We start from the raw sequence: 14,867 nt of genomic DNA, 5'->3' as shown, positions 1-14,867 counted from the left end.
GGTCCGGTCCAACGGCCCGGTCCGACCGGGACCGAGGCCGACCGGGCCGGTCGTAGAGCCGGTTGACCGGGCTCGGCACCGCCTCCATCGACCGTGCGGCACGGCTGCACGCGATGCACATGGGACGCCATTTGCGTCGCAGCCGGCCGCCTTCGCCTGCACGGTCTCCATCGCCGGTTCGTCTTCGCCGTCATCGTCCAGGACATCAACGACAACGTCGCCAACGACTCCGGCCTGCGGCGCGTAGTCTACGCCATGGCACGTGTAGCGCCGCCGTTGGTCTGATCAACCGACCCCGCACACGTCTCCGCCAAGCACGTCCCCGAGCACGCGCATACCACCGATTGAGCATCGGGTTGCCGGCTGCGTCGCCCCTTCGGGTCGCGGCGCCGCCGCCTTTGGTCCACGCTCGCTAGCCAACGACGCGCCTTCCGAGGCACGTACGTCGCCGGTGGCGTCCCGCCGCTGCACCGACTCGCGCCCTGCGGCCTACGCCGGCCCTCGGGCCGTGGCGTCGCCGCACGCGGTCGCCTTCGCCGTCCCCCGCGCGTCGATGTCCGAGGCCACCACGGCGCCGCCCCTTCGGCGCGGGTCGCCTCCATCCGCGCATGGTCTTCGTCACGCCGCCGGGTCTTCCTCGCCTACTTCGTGTACCGCCGCCGCGCGCCCACCCCAGGTCGCCGGCCGGGCTAGCCAACCACTTCGGGTCGCGCCGAGCTCGACGACCACCACAACGCCCGTCTAGGCGTCCCGGCATGACCACCCGTGGTCACCGGCCGGGTTAGCCGCCTTCTACGTCTTCGTACACTACAGCTTCGCCGCCGGCGTCCTCGCCTCTTCCCCGACTACGTCACTCGCTACTCTACTCCGACACCCGTCGTCGAGACTCGCCTCTTCCCCGACTACACCACCTGCTCCTCTTCTCCGACACCCGTCGTCGAGACCTCCTCTACTAGTCTACTCCGACATGGCGCGCACTTTGTAATGTTCCCTACCCTCGCATGCCCGGTGCGGCAACACCGGAAGTGCCTTCGTCCCCGACACGTTCCCGAGTCACGGCAAACTCGCGCCGGACGTCTCGTCTTCATCGGCTTCGACAACGTCTTCTTCGGCATCGCCTCTACGACTGCCTCGACCGCGTCACCGAATTCTTCTATGTGTACTCGGTTCTGGCAAAACCGAAGTATGCCTTCGTCCCCGACGTGCGCCTGGTTCTGGCAAAACTAGGGCCGCACGTCGTCCTCGACGGCTCGGACTGCATGGACTTCGGCATCGACAACCTCCACGACTGCCTCGACGCGTCTCCGTCACTCTCCTCGCGCACTACGCGCTTGTGGCTACATCGACACCGGCACCCGCCCACGACATCGACCACGGCAATCCCTCGCGCGGCTCCCTCGACCAAGGTTGCAGCACCCACGCTCTCGGCTACCTCGACATCGGCACAAAGGGCTACCACCTCGCCTGCGCCTCACCAGCTTCCTCTACAATCCAAGCATCCGCGACGCAACTCCGTCCACGACGCTCCCGCTGTGATCGCGGGGGAGTGTCGACCTTCCGGGGTTCACTTCGGTTTATCTCCGGTCCGACCGTCCGCGACGCTACTCGTTGTTCACGTCACTACCGCTACGACCGCGGGGAGTGTTAGAGATATATTTGGTATACGTACGGTTAGGGATAGATTAGGTAGGGATAGATTTGTTTCTTGTCCTCTACTCCAAGTCGGTCCCTTGTACTCCTATATATACTCGCCCATGAGGCTCAATAATACATCCATCATATTCCGCAATCTCTCCTCCCTCTCTATCCTTCTACAGACACGGTTCATAGTCTCACTTGTAGTGCATTTTGCCTTTTTAGTGTAATTTTAACATTAAAATTTAAACTATAAAAGATAAAATACAATTCCATTGGGATCTCACCTTAATACCCTAGTGGACTCGCAGGCACGTGTCATTCATTCAGAATATATTTGGACCTCAACTCTCAATGCTAGTTGATGTTGTCTCGGTGGACAATGTTCAAATTACACCGGAGATTGTTAAACTTGCAATCTCCTCTCACTTTCCTCGCTGAAGATTCTACTTGTCAAACTCAAAACGGCCACTTTCTAATGACATGGTGGGTCCTTACCTGACTGCAAGCCACTAGTTGACCACGTCGATATTGTACTTCCACCATTCGCTCCGTCTAAAAAAGGCTGCTTAGTATTTTTAGATACAAATGTATTTATAACTAAAATATATCTACGAAATTTAATAGTTTACTAGAAACGAAGGGAGTATTTCTTACCTATAATTATTTTTTGTGGCCTAAATATGACACCCTCACAAGGTGAAGGGTAATATGGAGTTCTTAACATACAACTACCACTTTCCGTATATATTTTTTTTAAAAAAACTAGCACTTTATGTTTTCATGACGCTACCACTATAGTGTAGGTTTTGCAATGTGCACTAAACCCAACTTTAAGACGGATTGACACGGAAACTGATAGTTGGGCCACCCGTCTAGCTGATGTGGCATTGTGTCATGGTCGTCCGCCACCGTTCAATGTTTAGTACCACTTTGCTAACTGGACTAGGACTCACTTATCAAAAAAATCTAGATATCCTAAAAAAATAAGAAAACCAAAAGACGGTCTCCTTCCACCTCCACTCGTTGACCTGCTCCCCTGCGGGAAATCCTTCTCTATACAAATTTTGGTACGAGGTTTTTGAACATACCTTCAATAGGCCAGAAGTGTAAGTACCGCGAGGTGTCAAACGATCTCGTACTAAACGAGTGGAAATTGAAAATAATTAAAAAATGCCCCTCCCTTGTTAAGGCGCGCTTGCCACACAGAGGAAGATGAATACCGACCACCGCCGGTTTCGAGAGGTGTAGAGGAGGGACGAACCTCCTCGTAAACCACCGCACTAGCCCCTCCCTCGTGAAGGCACACTCTCGCCGGCTCTAGCCAAACCTCGTTGACATCCGTGCCGTCTTCCACGCCGCTCTACGACCTTACTGGTCTCTCTCTCCCTAAGTGTGGCATGGCCCCATGACCTCTTCCAGTGGAGCCCTTCATGGAAGTGGAGCGGCGTCGGTGAGCCCCGCCATGGTCGTGGCCGTGAAGAAGAGAACCGGTTCCCTCCCTCCAGTGCATGCATTTTTTGTGCTTTAAAAAGTTGGGCTAACATGCTAGGTTAATGGGGTAATGTGTGTGAGAGAGGAAGAAGATAGGCAGCTGACAGGTGGGCCCCGCTAATAGAAGTTACAACACGCCGTATCTAAGTGCCATGTCAGCCCGACGTGTCGTGTCGATCCATCATAGAATTTGGTTTAGTGCACATTACAAAAACTGCACCACAGTAGCATTTTGTCGCAGTAATGTAAAATGATCGATTTTTCAATATTATGCCGAAAAATGGCAATTTTATGCTAAGAACTCTTAGAACATAGGTACTTGGAATAAGTTTCGAGCATGTAAATGATTTTTTTTAACAAAGATGGGGTCTAGAAGACCCTAGCGATTCATTCAGTCCATCACCCGTGGCACGTACATATTACAGAAAATCCCTTTTACATCTCTCGCACTAGGAAACTTAAAATTTGAAGAAAGGGCCTCTAGGAATGCAGAAAACACCCTAGAACTAAAAGATGAAAAGCGATCAGGTCCTTGGGTGCCGCCAGCACCTCTCGTCAGTGATCTCAAGACGCGACCATCGAGATCTGATGCCAAAGCGCTCGACAACATACATCCGGCGATGCATCGCATATGCTGGCCACTCCTCCTCCGGGGACAAACCACTTGGCGGTGGAGAAGCGTGGAGCTCCAACGAAGGATGCGAAGAAGGGCCTCCATCCTGGAGGTAGAGTAGGGGTCACCATGTCAGCGAAGGATCACGACGTTGATAGAAGACACCGTGTGTTCCGCACGAAGGAGCCCTAGAAGAGCAGCTCCATAGCACCTCGAAGGAAATCATCGATGCAGAGCTTGGGGAGTAGCCGCTCCACTGCCGCTTCCCTCCTCAACACCACGACAGGCCAAGGGAAATTGCAGCTAAGCACTCCTCCACCTCGAACATCAGTGCACCACGCCTCAACTCCTCCTCGCCACCAAGGCCAGCCAGGAGAGAAGCATCAGGGCACCTCGCTGCTCCGATTTGGCCCTCCTCCTCGCCACCACGGCCGGCTAGGAGAGCTTCTTCTTCGCAGCAACATCGAGAAGGAGCAGAGCCTAGAGCCACAAAATTATTGAGGAATACGGTGTCGCCATCACCACGACCTCTCTCCAACCATAGGAGCAAAGATAGGGCAAGCAGCAACCCAAAGACGGCCTGGATCCGGCGACTGAGATCCGAGCCACCACCTTCTCTACGGGGCATACGCCCAAACGTTGGCATCAAGCCAAAAAGGAGAAGAAACCTATAGATCTACTCCTAATCTACTCCAAGACCAAACCTAGACCATCTCAAAGCAGCTATTCCGACGGAGCGGCCTTCGGCGGTCAATGGTAAAGATAGGGCAGAATTATTGTACCATGTATACATCTATGTGCATAAGAAGAGTGGAACTTATATGTAACGTAAGTCCATCTTTATATTTTCCATGGAGACCACATACGTGCCAATATGTATGTTTCGTTTTCAACTTTTCTTCTGAAACTAATATGACTGTTGCACCATTTTAAAATCGGGACCATGAGTACCCAAGACCAGACACATATTTATCAACTGTGATGTGACTTTCTGTTTTCAAAAAATTAACTCAAGCTAGTTGTGCATTCAGCACCTTTCCAACCTGAACGTCAAGGTGCACATCTAGCCGTGCAGTGTCGACCCCACAGGGAGACACCGGGCAAAACCCTAGCGCCGCCTATAGCCACATCCCGGCGGCTTCCACTGCCACCACTGCCGCCGGCGAGGGCCGATGTGGCGGCAGGCCCGGCGTCAAAGGCGTCAAGGGGTTGCTTCGCGGCGGGAGACCTCTGGCGGCAGCTGGGGACGACGCTAAGTTTCGGCTGCGTGTGGCGGCTAGGGCGGCGCCCCTGGCCATGCGGTGACGACGAGTTTTCCTGGGCGCGACTCTTGCGCGGGATGGCTGTTTGCGGCGGAGGGGCGACGCCCTGTGCAGCGACGGCTTCCTTTGGGCGTCCACGCATGGGGGGAGGTTGCGGTTGCAGGTCTAGGCTCCCGCCTAGATTCGCTATCGGCGCGATCGCCCGGAGGTGCGTGGGGAGGCGGTGCGGTGCACTATGTCGGCCTTGGGCCGGAGAGTGCGTGTGGTTCATGCTTAGGCTTGCCTCCTCTTCCGCCGGACGGGGTCGGCCGGCGGGCGGCGGCATGGGGGCCTGCTCGTCTGCTTCGAAATAATGGCGTCAGGTAGTCCCTGGATACCTTTCGCACTATGATGACGAACTGCCTGACGCATGTCTTCATTGATCTTGGATGGACCGTCGAGTTCTGGAAGCCATGCCGACGAATTCCAAATGGACGACATGCATGGAGTTTACCGGAGCGGAAGGGTGTTTTTTCTGATCGTTTGATTTTAGAGGGAGCGTTGCGAAGCTCTGCGGTTTGTTGTCGTCGTGCGACTTCTATTAGTTCCACGGTCAAGTCAGACGCGGAGAATGACATGGAAGCCGAGAACTGAGGATTAGCAATGAGTTTTGTGTCTTGGTGGTGATGAGATTCTGTCTTGGTGCTTTCTAACTTAGAGCAGCGGCATTAGCAAGTGAGGGTGAGAATTCAGTGTCTAAACTTGCGGGGTAAAAACCCAAGATTTAGCCTTAATTGGTTGTGTCTCGGTAATGACTTTTTTAAGGTATTGTTTTGTGAGGGCGATGACGGCGTTTGTCCATGTTTCCTTCTTGGAGGCGTTTTTTTTGAGATGATGGATTCCTGGTGCTGTCTTGATGGTGTTTGGTTCGTTGTTAAAAAAATCTATAACAACAACAAAAAAAAACTCAAGCTAGATGATCAGAAAACAAAATGGGAGCTGCAATATAACTGTATCTATCATCTCAGCATCCAACATCTTCAAGTACATCTAGTCGCCACAAAATCCAATTCAGTTATACTGATAAAAAAAAGAGTAACTATTTTTTCAACCTATTTTTGGGGCAGTTGATCGGTGGCCCTGTTTTTCCTGATCCAGGTTCATTATCGTCTCACAGTCACCGATCAAACTCAGGTTAACCGGCGTGCGATATCGCGGAGGCCGGCACGACGCACCCCTCCACCGGCGGCAAGCCGGCGGCGACGCTCCCGCACGCCGTGATATAGCGCCGTCCCATCCCCAATCCGAGCGGCACGACCGCGCACACGAAGAAAAACTAACCACGACCCCCCGCCGCCACCATACTCCCCTCCCTCCTCGCCACCGTCGGCTCCCTCGCCACAGGCACCGTCGCGGCCCTCGCGGCGGCTGCGGCGGGGGCGGCGGCGCACGCGGGATCCCTGCCCCGCGCCCGCTCGGCCGCGGCGGCGGCCATGTCGACGGCCCGCGTCTACGCCGACGTCAACGTGCACCGCCCCAGGGAGTACTCCGACTACGAGGCCCTCTCCGTCCAATGGGGGTAAAAAACTAAACTAACGCCTTACTCTGCTCCGTTTCTTCTCGTACCATGATCTAGAGGTAGTGTGATAATGCGAGAGGGTCGCATCTAGAATTCACCAAACGACAAGGTGTTACTGCTGGAGCGTTGGGGGATAGAATGTAGATGCTGTGTTAGAAGCCTTTACATGATCTTGTAATAGGGGAGCGGCTTTATGTCATCTTTGTGGTGCTGTGGAGATTGGAACGGGCCTGGTGGAGTATTGTATTGCTTGATCGGTGTATTTGACAATGTAGGAGTTACTCTGGTTTATACTTTGCAGGATTATCTATTTGAAAGCCTTCAGTCACCGGGCTATGATCGTGTGATTTCTTTGTTTTGGGTGCTTGTATGAGGTTAGATTAGATAAGGAGCTGATTGTGAGCACTACTGACAAGCATTTCACGGTTTTGGGTTGTCTGACTATCTTTCTTATGCGAGCTGTTGTGCTTGTTAGGAGAATAGCGTATACAAATTTTGGTTGATTGAGTCCTGCATTCAGAGCACTGTATGCTAAAGAGTATAATCACCACTGAAAGGGCTCATTCAGTGAGACCCTTTAAATCAGAGAACTGTATACTAAACGACTAAATTAAATAGCTTCAATGGAGACCATTTAATATCTCTGTTGGAGGTTAGCTTGAGTAAAACAGAGTGGAGTTGCACCAGCCAAAATACCTAATTGGATAATTTGTTCAAATGTGTTAGTGGTAGTTATGTGACACCTCAATTGTTATTATATGGCAGTGAATCCTCTTCTACCTACTTTGTTCCAAAATTTTGATTGTTCAATAGTAACATATTTATGTTGTAAATTTTGGAGTAAAACTCAGTTACTAGTGATGATGTACTGTTATCAACTGATGATTCTTCTTGTCCATTCAGTGAGCAGGATGACTACGAGGTCGTGCGGAAAGTAGGCAGAGGTAAATACAGTGAAGTCTTTGAAGGAGTGAATGTAACAAACGATGAGCGCTGTGTCATTAAAATCCTCAAGCCTGTTAAGAAAAAGAAGGTATCCTTGCTTACTTTGAAGGTTAACACCTATTTTATGGGAGTCTGCATTTCGTACTTCTCTAACTTTGGTTTCCTCCTTGGTTAATCTACTGAAAAGTATCACCGTGATTCTGTTTAATTCCATTTCGAACATTTTCAGTTTATAGCTGACGTTTATAAGTAAGAAGCAGTTCAAAGGATCTTATGTCTCTTCATGCTTTTAAATCCGTAACTTACTGTGCACCACATCTTGTGACTAACCCGTTTTGCATTTTATAAAATTTTACTGTTAAGAAACCATTTTAGCATTAGTTCTATTATTTAGTCTTTGAACTTTTCTGCCAACAAGTTTCCTCTGTTTATGGAACTGCACGGTGTTACTTTTGCTCATTTATTGGCTAGTCACGTTCTGCTGCATACAACCATACTTAATATAATGTACATATCAAAGTATGTCTGTATCCAGTTGTCATTTGTTTGTTTGTTTGTTTTTGCAGATAAAGAGGGAAATAAAGATACTTCAGAATCTTTTTGGCGGTCCAAATATTGTTAAGCTTCTCAATATCGTTCGAGATCAGCAATCAAAGACTCCAAGTTTGGTGTTTGAATATGTAAACAGCACAGATTTCAAAGTTCTCTATCCAACATTTACAGACTATGACATCCGGTTCTATATCTATGAACTTCTTAAGGTACCATCTTCTGTTTTTTTTCTAAATCATTGGATGATGCATTCAACCATTATTACTTTTAGCCAATAGGGCTGTCAGTACTTCTGTGGCTGTAGACATCTAGCGCTGCTTTGAGCTAAATCTTTCACAATAAATTTTGCTGCAATGACTTTGTAGTCGCGGTGTTTGTGTTTGTAGTTCAACATTGATAGTTCCAGTGTTTGGCTTACATATCCTCCTTGAGAGGCTGAGCTAAGTCTCAACTATGGGGATAAATTCTGCATATGGTCCTTGTATGTTGAAGCATCGCGGATAGGGTTGAGGGTACTGTTAAAATAAATATATGCATAAACTGTAAAAGGATAAATAGTCTTGGCAAGTATAAGGCTGTGATTCTGACTGACTATTATTTTGAATGTGAGTCTGGGTGCAGCAGTATAATTTACTTGCTGCATGGCTAGTCTAGCATGTATACTCTCCCAATTTTTTTGATTGCTATGTTCTGTTTGACTTTGGATGTGATGAACCATGTATCTTCTAAAATTAGCTTATTGGAGCATTAGAAAATTTTATGGCATATGTTATTGAATTAAGTGGTTTAAACTATATGTCTTAGTTCCTTTGAACAAAATTATTATTGCAATGATAGTGGATAAGCAAATTCAGTGACCGATAATTTCATAAACTTTTTCATATGTTTATTTCAACATGGTTTTCGTTTGAACAAGTAATCAAGAGTTTTTTGCTTTCTCGTTGGTATATGGTAAGAAAACTGGATCATTTCACTACTCTCTAAATGAACTGAGTTCTTTTAGTATGTTGGAACTATAGGATCTCCATTGTGCTATTTATTTAGTTGCTGATTCATTACATATTCTAGATTTTGTTTCCTCTAGGATTTTGAGTTTGTTACCTAGAAAACCATATTTTCAATGGATTTCTTACCTAGAAAACCATTTTAAATGGATTTCTTACCTAGAAAACCATATTTTCAATACAGTACTGATTGCCAGCCTGCTCATATTTCAGGCACTAGATTACTCCCATTCCCAAGGAATTATGCATCGTGATGTCAAGCCTCACAATGTTATGATTGACCATGAGCTTCGCAAGCTTCGCTTGATTGATTGGGGACTTGCTGAGTTTTACTTTCCTGAGAAGGAGTACAATGTTCGTGTTGCTTCGAGGCAAGTTGATAGAATATGACATTCTGTAGCTCTGGTCATTTATGGCAACAAGAGAACCAAGTATACAGTGTCACTATTTATGCATTGCTTTGTTTTATCATTAGTTCCTCATACAATTTCTTTTATTCAAGTTCTGATAAATATATCTTAAGCAACAAATCGTTCTGCCACCCAGCATTCCCTTGTTTTTGGTAGATTTGCTCTACTTAATGTCGCAGGATTGTTATATGTTTTCAAATTTTGAATACCTTTCTATTTAGCAAAATCATGATTTCAAAGTTGCTGTTTTGATGGATTGGAGTTACATATTTCTGTACTAAGGTTACAGGAGAAATTTATTAGACTCAGGGCTGTATGAACCCTCTGCACATGTGGATAGATATTTTAAATGTGATGTTTTTCTCCATTCAGGTATTTTAAAGGGCCGGAGTTGCTTGTTGACTTCCAAGGGTATGATTACTCTTTGGATATGTGGAGTCTTGGCTGTATGTTTGCTGGAATGGTGTGTTTCCTTTCTATGATTTGTAAACAATGTGATGAAATACGCAATAGCTTTGCTTCTGTAAACTACTCTTGATTGTGTAATTAAGCATCAGTTATGCTTTTTTGTTTTGCTTCCAGATATTCCGCAAGGAACCATTCTTCTATGGCCATGACAACCATGACCAGCTTTTCAAAATAGCCAAGGTTTGCCATTGTCAGAGTCACAGATCTCTTTGTTTTAGCTCACATGGGCAAGCACACGTGTGCTTAGGCATATGTTACGCATGAGAATAATGCGTATGTGAATATCTTTTTTCCTTTTTTTGGTTAAAAGTATTGCGGCCGTTAACAATTGGACCTCTTTTATTTCTGAGCAGGTGCTAGGTACAGATGACCTTAATGCTTATTTGAACAAATACAGAATTGTGCTTGATCCTCAGCTCGAGGCTCTGATTGGGAGGTACTCAGTGTCTTGCAGTACTCTGAACATCTTATTCTTATCATCTTATGGTGTCACTTTAGAGCTCATTTTGCATCAGGAATTGAGAGTTTTGTTGCTTCACATGCACCTTTGTTGCTGAACACAGGCATATCAAGAAACCTTGGTCTAAGTTTGTCACTGCTGAGAATCGGCATCTTGTCTCAGAAGAGGTTATATGTTCCCTTCTTTTCGTACAGGTTTTCCATTCATCTGTCAGTTTTTTTTCCTGCCCTGTCTAATTTCTGCAATAACCTAGTGCAGGCAATTGATTTTCTTGATAAACTTCTTCGCTTTGACCATCAAGATAGGCTCACAGCTGAAGAAGCTATGGTATGTTTCTGTCAGTTATTCACTTGTACAGTAATATAAATTGCTATTAATCGACCATGTCTTACAAGTAGTGCATGCCAACTTGTTGACCTTGAGTGAATTCATGGGATAAATCCTTGATAAAGTATAACAGGTTTCTTTTGATTCCCTGCAGGCTCATGCCTACTTTCAGCAGGTGAGGGCAGCAGAAAACAGCAGAGGGAGAACGTAGCCAAAAGAACCAAGCGAATAGACCGAGCTGCTTCTGAACTGCACTATGGGCAGAGCATTGCGGAATTGGACCCATCTGTCATCTGATTTACTTGAATCTGATGGTTGTGACTTTGTCATACATCTCGGATATGCTGGACCCCTGAGGTTTTTTTTTTTTGGAATTTTATAATTTGAAAGGTTAAAACTGCGAGCCTACAAAACAGATAGGCTATGCATTGTCATGCCTGAGAAGTTTTGATGCAGTTAAACTGTTCCATCGATGGAATGTCTCAATGTTATGTCTAGCTGTGATTATGGGCGTGTATATGGACAGAGATTTGGTGCACATGGGCACCGGTGATCCCTATTTAAAAAAAATAATTGAAAATCATATTTCTAAGTTTCAGAAAAATCTGAAAATAAATTACGATGTAGCTAGTATTGTATTCCACAAACGTGTAAAATTTTAGCTGGAAATAATTTGTATTTTGGGCTACACAAAAATAAAAAATGTGTGGATCTGAGTAGTGATTCAAATCTTAAAAAAAAAATCAGACTTTGTCATTTTTGTGTAGCTTGGAAAAGAAAACATTTGTAATTGGGATTATGTACTTTAGTAGTATACATCAACTCCTTTTAGAATTTTGTTACATAATTTTTTTACACACATAAATCTAATTTTTGAATTTTTTAGTACGCCGAGAGCACTGATGTCTAGGATTCAAAATGACTTTTCGCGTGTATATCTTCTTTCTGTGAACCATGTATGTCTATCTTCTTCGTTTGCACAACGCGTGTTATCTTCTTTATGTACTGCAGGATGCAGACTCATGTTCTGCTATTTGTGTCACCGTTCTGTTCTGCACATTGGACCGAGAAAAGTGTGTGGTTGGTGCACGATGTTGCCCTCGCGTAACCATTACGAAGCAGCACGGGCCAGGCTAATGGGCAATATGGGCCTTCCGTTGGGCTAAAAAACCCTAACCAGAGCAGCCTCCTCTCCAGCCCCACGCCGGACTCCGCCTCCTCTCTCCTCCGCCCGCCCTTGCTGGCTTGAGCACGCGCCGGCCTTGCCCCTCCGCCGCCTTTCCTCTTTTCTCCACCCGCGTAACCTTGCTGGTCTGGATTGATCCCGAACGCGGCGGGATGGCGCTGAGGGGCGTTTGGCAGCTGCAGAAGCTCGTGGTGAACTACTGCGATTGGGGAGGGAGCAGCAGGGGGATCAGGTATTGCTCATCACACCGAGAGGAACTGATAGATAATACTACTACACATGTTCTAGCGATTCGATCTGTTCTGTTTTGATGTGGTGATAAATTTCGATTCGGGAGATCCGACTTACTCGTTGTGCTGAGTGAGTTGGAGCCGCTCTGTTAGTTGTGCATGGAGAAATGTGGTGAGCGTCGCCTGTAATTATGTGTTCTGCGCTTTAACCAAGGAAGATCTATTCTTATGAAGCCACTGGAAAATAGCTCATCAGTGGATCAGAAAATCGTGTTGATTTGCCATGTTTAGTTCATCCATTGAAAAAGAAACCGTGTTGATTTGTCATTACTGAAAACGTGAAGAATTCAGTTATGAGAACATTCCATTAGACAGTTCACGCACAGCTTGATCCAATTATACGATTTGCTGGTTACATTGTATGTAATTCTTAACATAAGCTTATTCACATGGTAACTTCTTCCCTTGGGGATTGGTAGGTTAAGCATCAGTTCTATAACTGCAGTTCAAAATTTTCTTTTCTCTATCTCTGTCGTTGGAATTCATTATCTGAACAATTATATTTTTCAATTTGCTTGCTCCTTCACAATTGATACTTCTTGGAATTGCAGGGCTTTCATGGAGTCCCATCTTCCAGCTTTGAAGGAAAAGAACCCCCAGTTAGAGGTAGTGACACAGCTTGTCCGTGGTCAGCACCCGAACTTGAAGGGCATTTACAGTAAGATCTTCCTTTCCTGTTGACCATTGTAGTGTTATCGGGAAACATTCTTAACTTATAATTATGTTGCCTTTCTTTCGCGTTGTGGATTAGATATTTGTGTTGGTACTGACCAAATACATTAGTATTCATGTCATCACTCGCAGTCAAAGCACTGTAGTTTACACTTGCCATATTTAATGCCAGTTGTCACTCTTGTCCCCCTTGCGCTTAAGTACTTGTGATGAATTTGACATGCTCAACCGCCCAAAGGTGAACTCACATGGTTTAAGCATGGCATGCTTAATCGTGTACCGTACCCTTTGTATAACTAAATCTTCGTAGAAAGACTTGTTTTGGATGAGGGGTGCACTTGTCTATGACAGCTCTTGTCTAGGACAAGTACATCCATCTCGGATGCAACAGTTTTTGTGGGAGTAAATGCTCATTTAACAAAAACGGTGGAATGCATTTCACAGTTTTAAGTACTTTTCTCTCTCTTTAGTGTTTTGCCCAAGGATAGTTCCATTCCATTGCACTACCCAACCAATCTTATAGCATATAATGATCATGGGAAGAGGTTGCTCCCCAAACCAAACATCTGCCTAGACTCTGTTTTCCTGTTGCTGCTAGGAGAATTTTCATAAAATGATACTCCGAAGGTTGGCATGATTACACTAACCACTCCCCTTCTCACTGACAGGACCAGTCAGCAAAACACGTATTCATATCTGAAACACCATCCTTGTTTGTTTTATTGAACGCATAGCTACATGTGCTTGCTTTTTGAGTAATATTTTTATGTGATGTTATTCTTATATCAATGAGAGACTGGTTTGGTCCTGTCAGTGAGATGGGGAGTGGAATGCATTTCACAAAGTTTTAAGCCCAAGGATATTTCCATTCGATTGCACTGACCAAACCAATCTTATAGCATCTTACGATTGTAGGAGGAGGTTGCTCCTCAAACCAACATCAGTCTACATTTTGTTTTCCTGTTGTTTTAATTGTTATCAGGAGAATTTTGATATATGCCATCCCAAAGATTGGTATGACTAGAAATTCCACTCTCAGTCTCACATGTCAGTGAGAGTGAGACACAGATTTATATCAAACCATCATCCTTGTTATTTGTCATGAACTCGTGAATATTGGTGCTTCCATTTGACTAATATTTTTGTGCAGAAAATCACAATGAGAGAGTGGTCTGTGTCAGAAATTTAGCACCTGAGGACATCATGTTGCAAGCTAGTAGGCTGAGGTGTTCTCTGGGCAGGAAAGTTGTGAAGCTGAGAACCAGACATGTAACGAAGCGACCAAGCGTGCAGGGAACATGGACGACGGAACTGAAGATGTGAATCAAAGTTCTTAGACAAGCTGTTACACTGCTCCTGATTGTGCACTGACAAGAACTGTTTCAGATCTATCGCAAGAACTTTGTGCTGCTATTAGACCTACCTTTTGTCGGTAGTTTACAGTGTCATTCCGTTCTCCTTTTGTTTGAGCCATAATCTGATAATAATATGTAAACCTGGGAGATTCTTGTTAGCATCGTCCGTCTGGCAGATCTGAGTGGCAGGTATTGTCTTAGACCGCAGAAAATTGTTTTAAAGGAAAGGGTCTGCATTTCATGAACCGATTTTGCAATCCATTAGATGTTTTTTGAGCTAGGGATGTGTTTAGAATCATCGGCTTCGGGAGCTGGGAAGCCCCATATATACCCTACTCCCGTAGTTAGTGAAGTTTGACTTTCACGAAAACCAGTATGCACTATATCATGGCAAGTAGAATAGTGAAGTTTGATCAAGGAGTAACAGGGAGGTATCACCCGAATGTACGATTTGCCTTGATTACCTGAATGTACGATTTGCCTTGATTACCTGAATGTGACCCCAAGGCATTTGCCAAGAACTAGGAGTTTGATTTGCTGCGCAATTTTTTTTGCGTATTGCATCCTTTTCTCGTTTTGCATGCATAGTGGACTGAAACTGAGCATTAATTGGAGCATTGGTCCAATCCTTTTTTT

At 45.8% G+C, this 14,867-nt stretch overlaps 2 protein-coding genes across 2 annotated transcripts; both read left to right on the top strand.

Annotated features, from left to right (window-relative positions):
* Nucleotides 1–6,437: 6,437 nt before the first annotated feature.
* On the top strand, nt 6,438–11,201 carry LOC124701717 (casein kinase II subunit alpha-2-like). Its single transcript, XM_047233811.1, has 10 exons — nt 6,438–6,562; nt 7,466–7,595; nt 8,074–8,268; nt 9,277–9,434; nt 9,846–9,936; nt 10,056–10,121; nt 10,295–10,377; nt 10,505–10,568; nt 10,660–10,728; nt 10,883–11,201. Exons 1-10 carry the CDS (start codon nt 6,477–6,479, stop codon nt 10,937–10,939), a joined length of 999 nt encoding a protein of 332 aa, XP_047089767.1. The 5' UTR covers nt 6,438–6,476; the 3' UTR covers nt 10,940–11,201.
* Nucleotides 11,202–11,936: 735 nt separating this feature from the next.
* Nucleotides 11,937–14,476, top strand: LOC124696488 (54S ribosomal protein L51, mitochondrial-like). The gene is made up of 3 exons (XM_047229213.1): nt 11,937–12,146; nt 12,756–12,862; nt 14,027–14,476. The coding sequence occupies exons 1-3, from the start codon at nt 12,067–12,069 to the stop codon at nt 14,197–14,199; spliced, it is 360 nt and encodes a 119-aa protein (XP_047085169.1). The 5' UTR covers nt 11,937–12,066; the 3' UTR covers nt 14,200–14,476.
* Nucleotides 14,477–14,867: the final 391 nt, after the last annotated feature.

This window comes from Lolium rigidum, chromosome 3 (genome assembly GCF_022539505.1).
Source record: "Lolium rigidum isolate FL_2022 chromosome 3, APGP_CSIRO_Lrig_0.1, whole genome shotgun sequence".
Taxonomy (NCBI): Eukaryota; Viridiplantae; Streptophyta; class Magnoliopsida; order Poales; family Poaceae; genus Lolium; species Lolium rigidum.
This window is presented reverse-complemented; position numbering and strand designations above follow the sequence as displayed.

Excerpts from the sequence above, each read along its gene's own strand:
- LOC124696488 (XM_047229213.1), top strand. The coding sequence starts at position 12,067 with ATGGCGCTGAGGGGCGTTTGGCAGCTGCAGAAGCTCGTGGTGAACTAC. Across the intron at positions 12,147-12,755 it reads GGGAGCAGCAGGGGGATCAG|GGCTTTCATGGAGTCCCATC; the intron begins GTATTGCTCATC and ends TTGGAATTGCAG. Across the intron at positions 12,863-14,026 it reads GAACTTGAAGGGCATTTACA|AAAATCACAATGAGAGAGTG; the intron begins GTAAGATCTTCC and ends ATTTTTGTGCAG.
- LOC124701717 (XM_047233811.1), top strand. The coding sequence starts at position 6,477 with ATGTCGACGGCCCGCGTCTACGCCGACGTCAACGTGCACCGCCCCAGG. Across the intron at positions 6,563-7,465 it reads GCCCTCTCCGTCCAATGGGG|TGAGCAGGATGACTACGAGG; the intron begins GTAAAAAACTAA and ends TTGTCCATTCAG. Across the intron at positions 8,269-9,276 it reads ATATCTATGAACTTCTTAAG|GCACTAGATTACTCCCATTC; the intron begins GTACCATCTTCT and ends CTCATATTTCAG.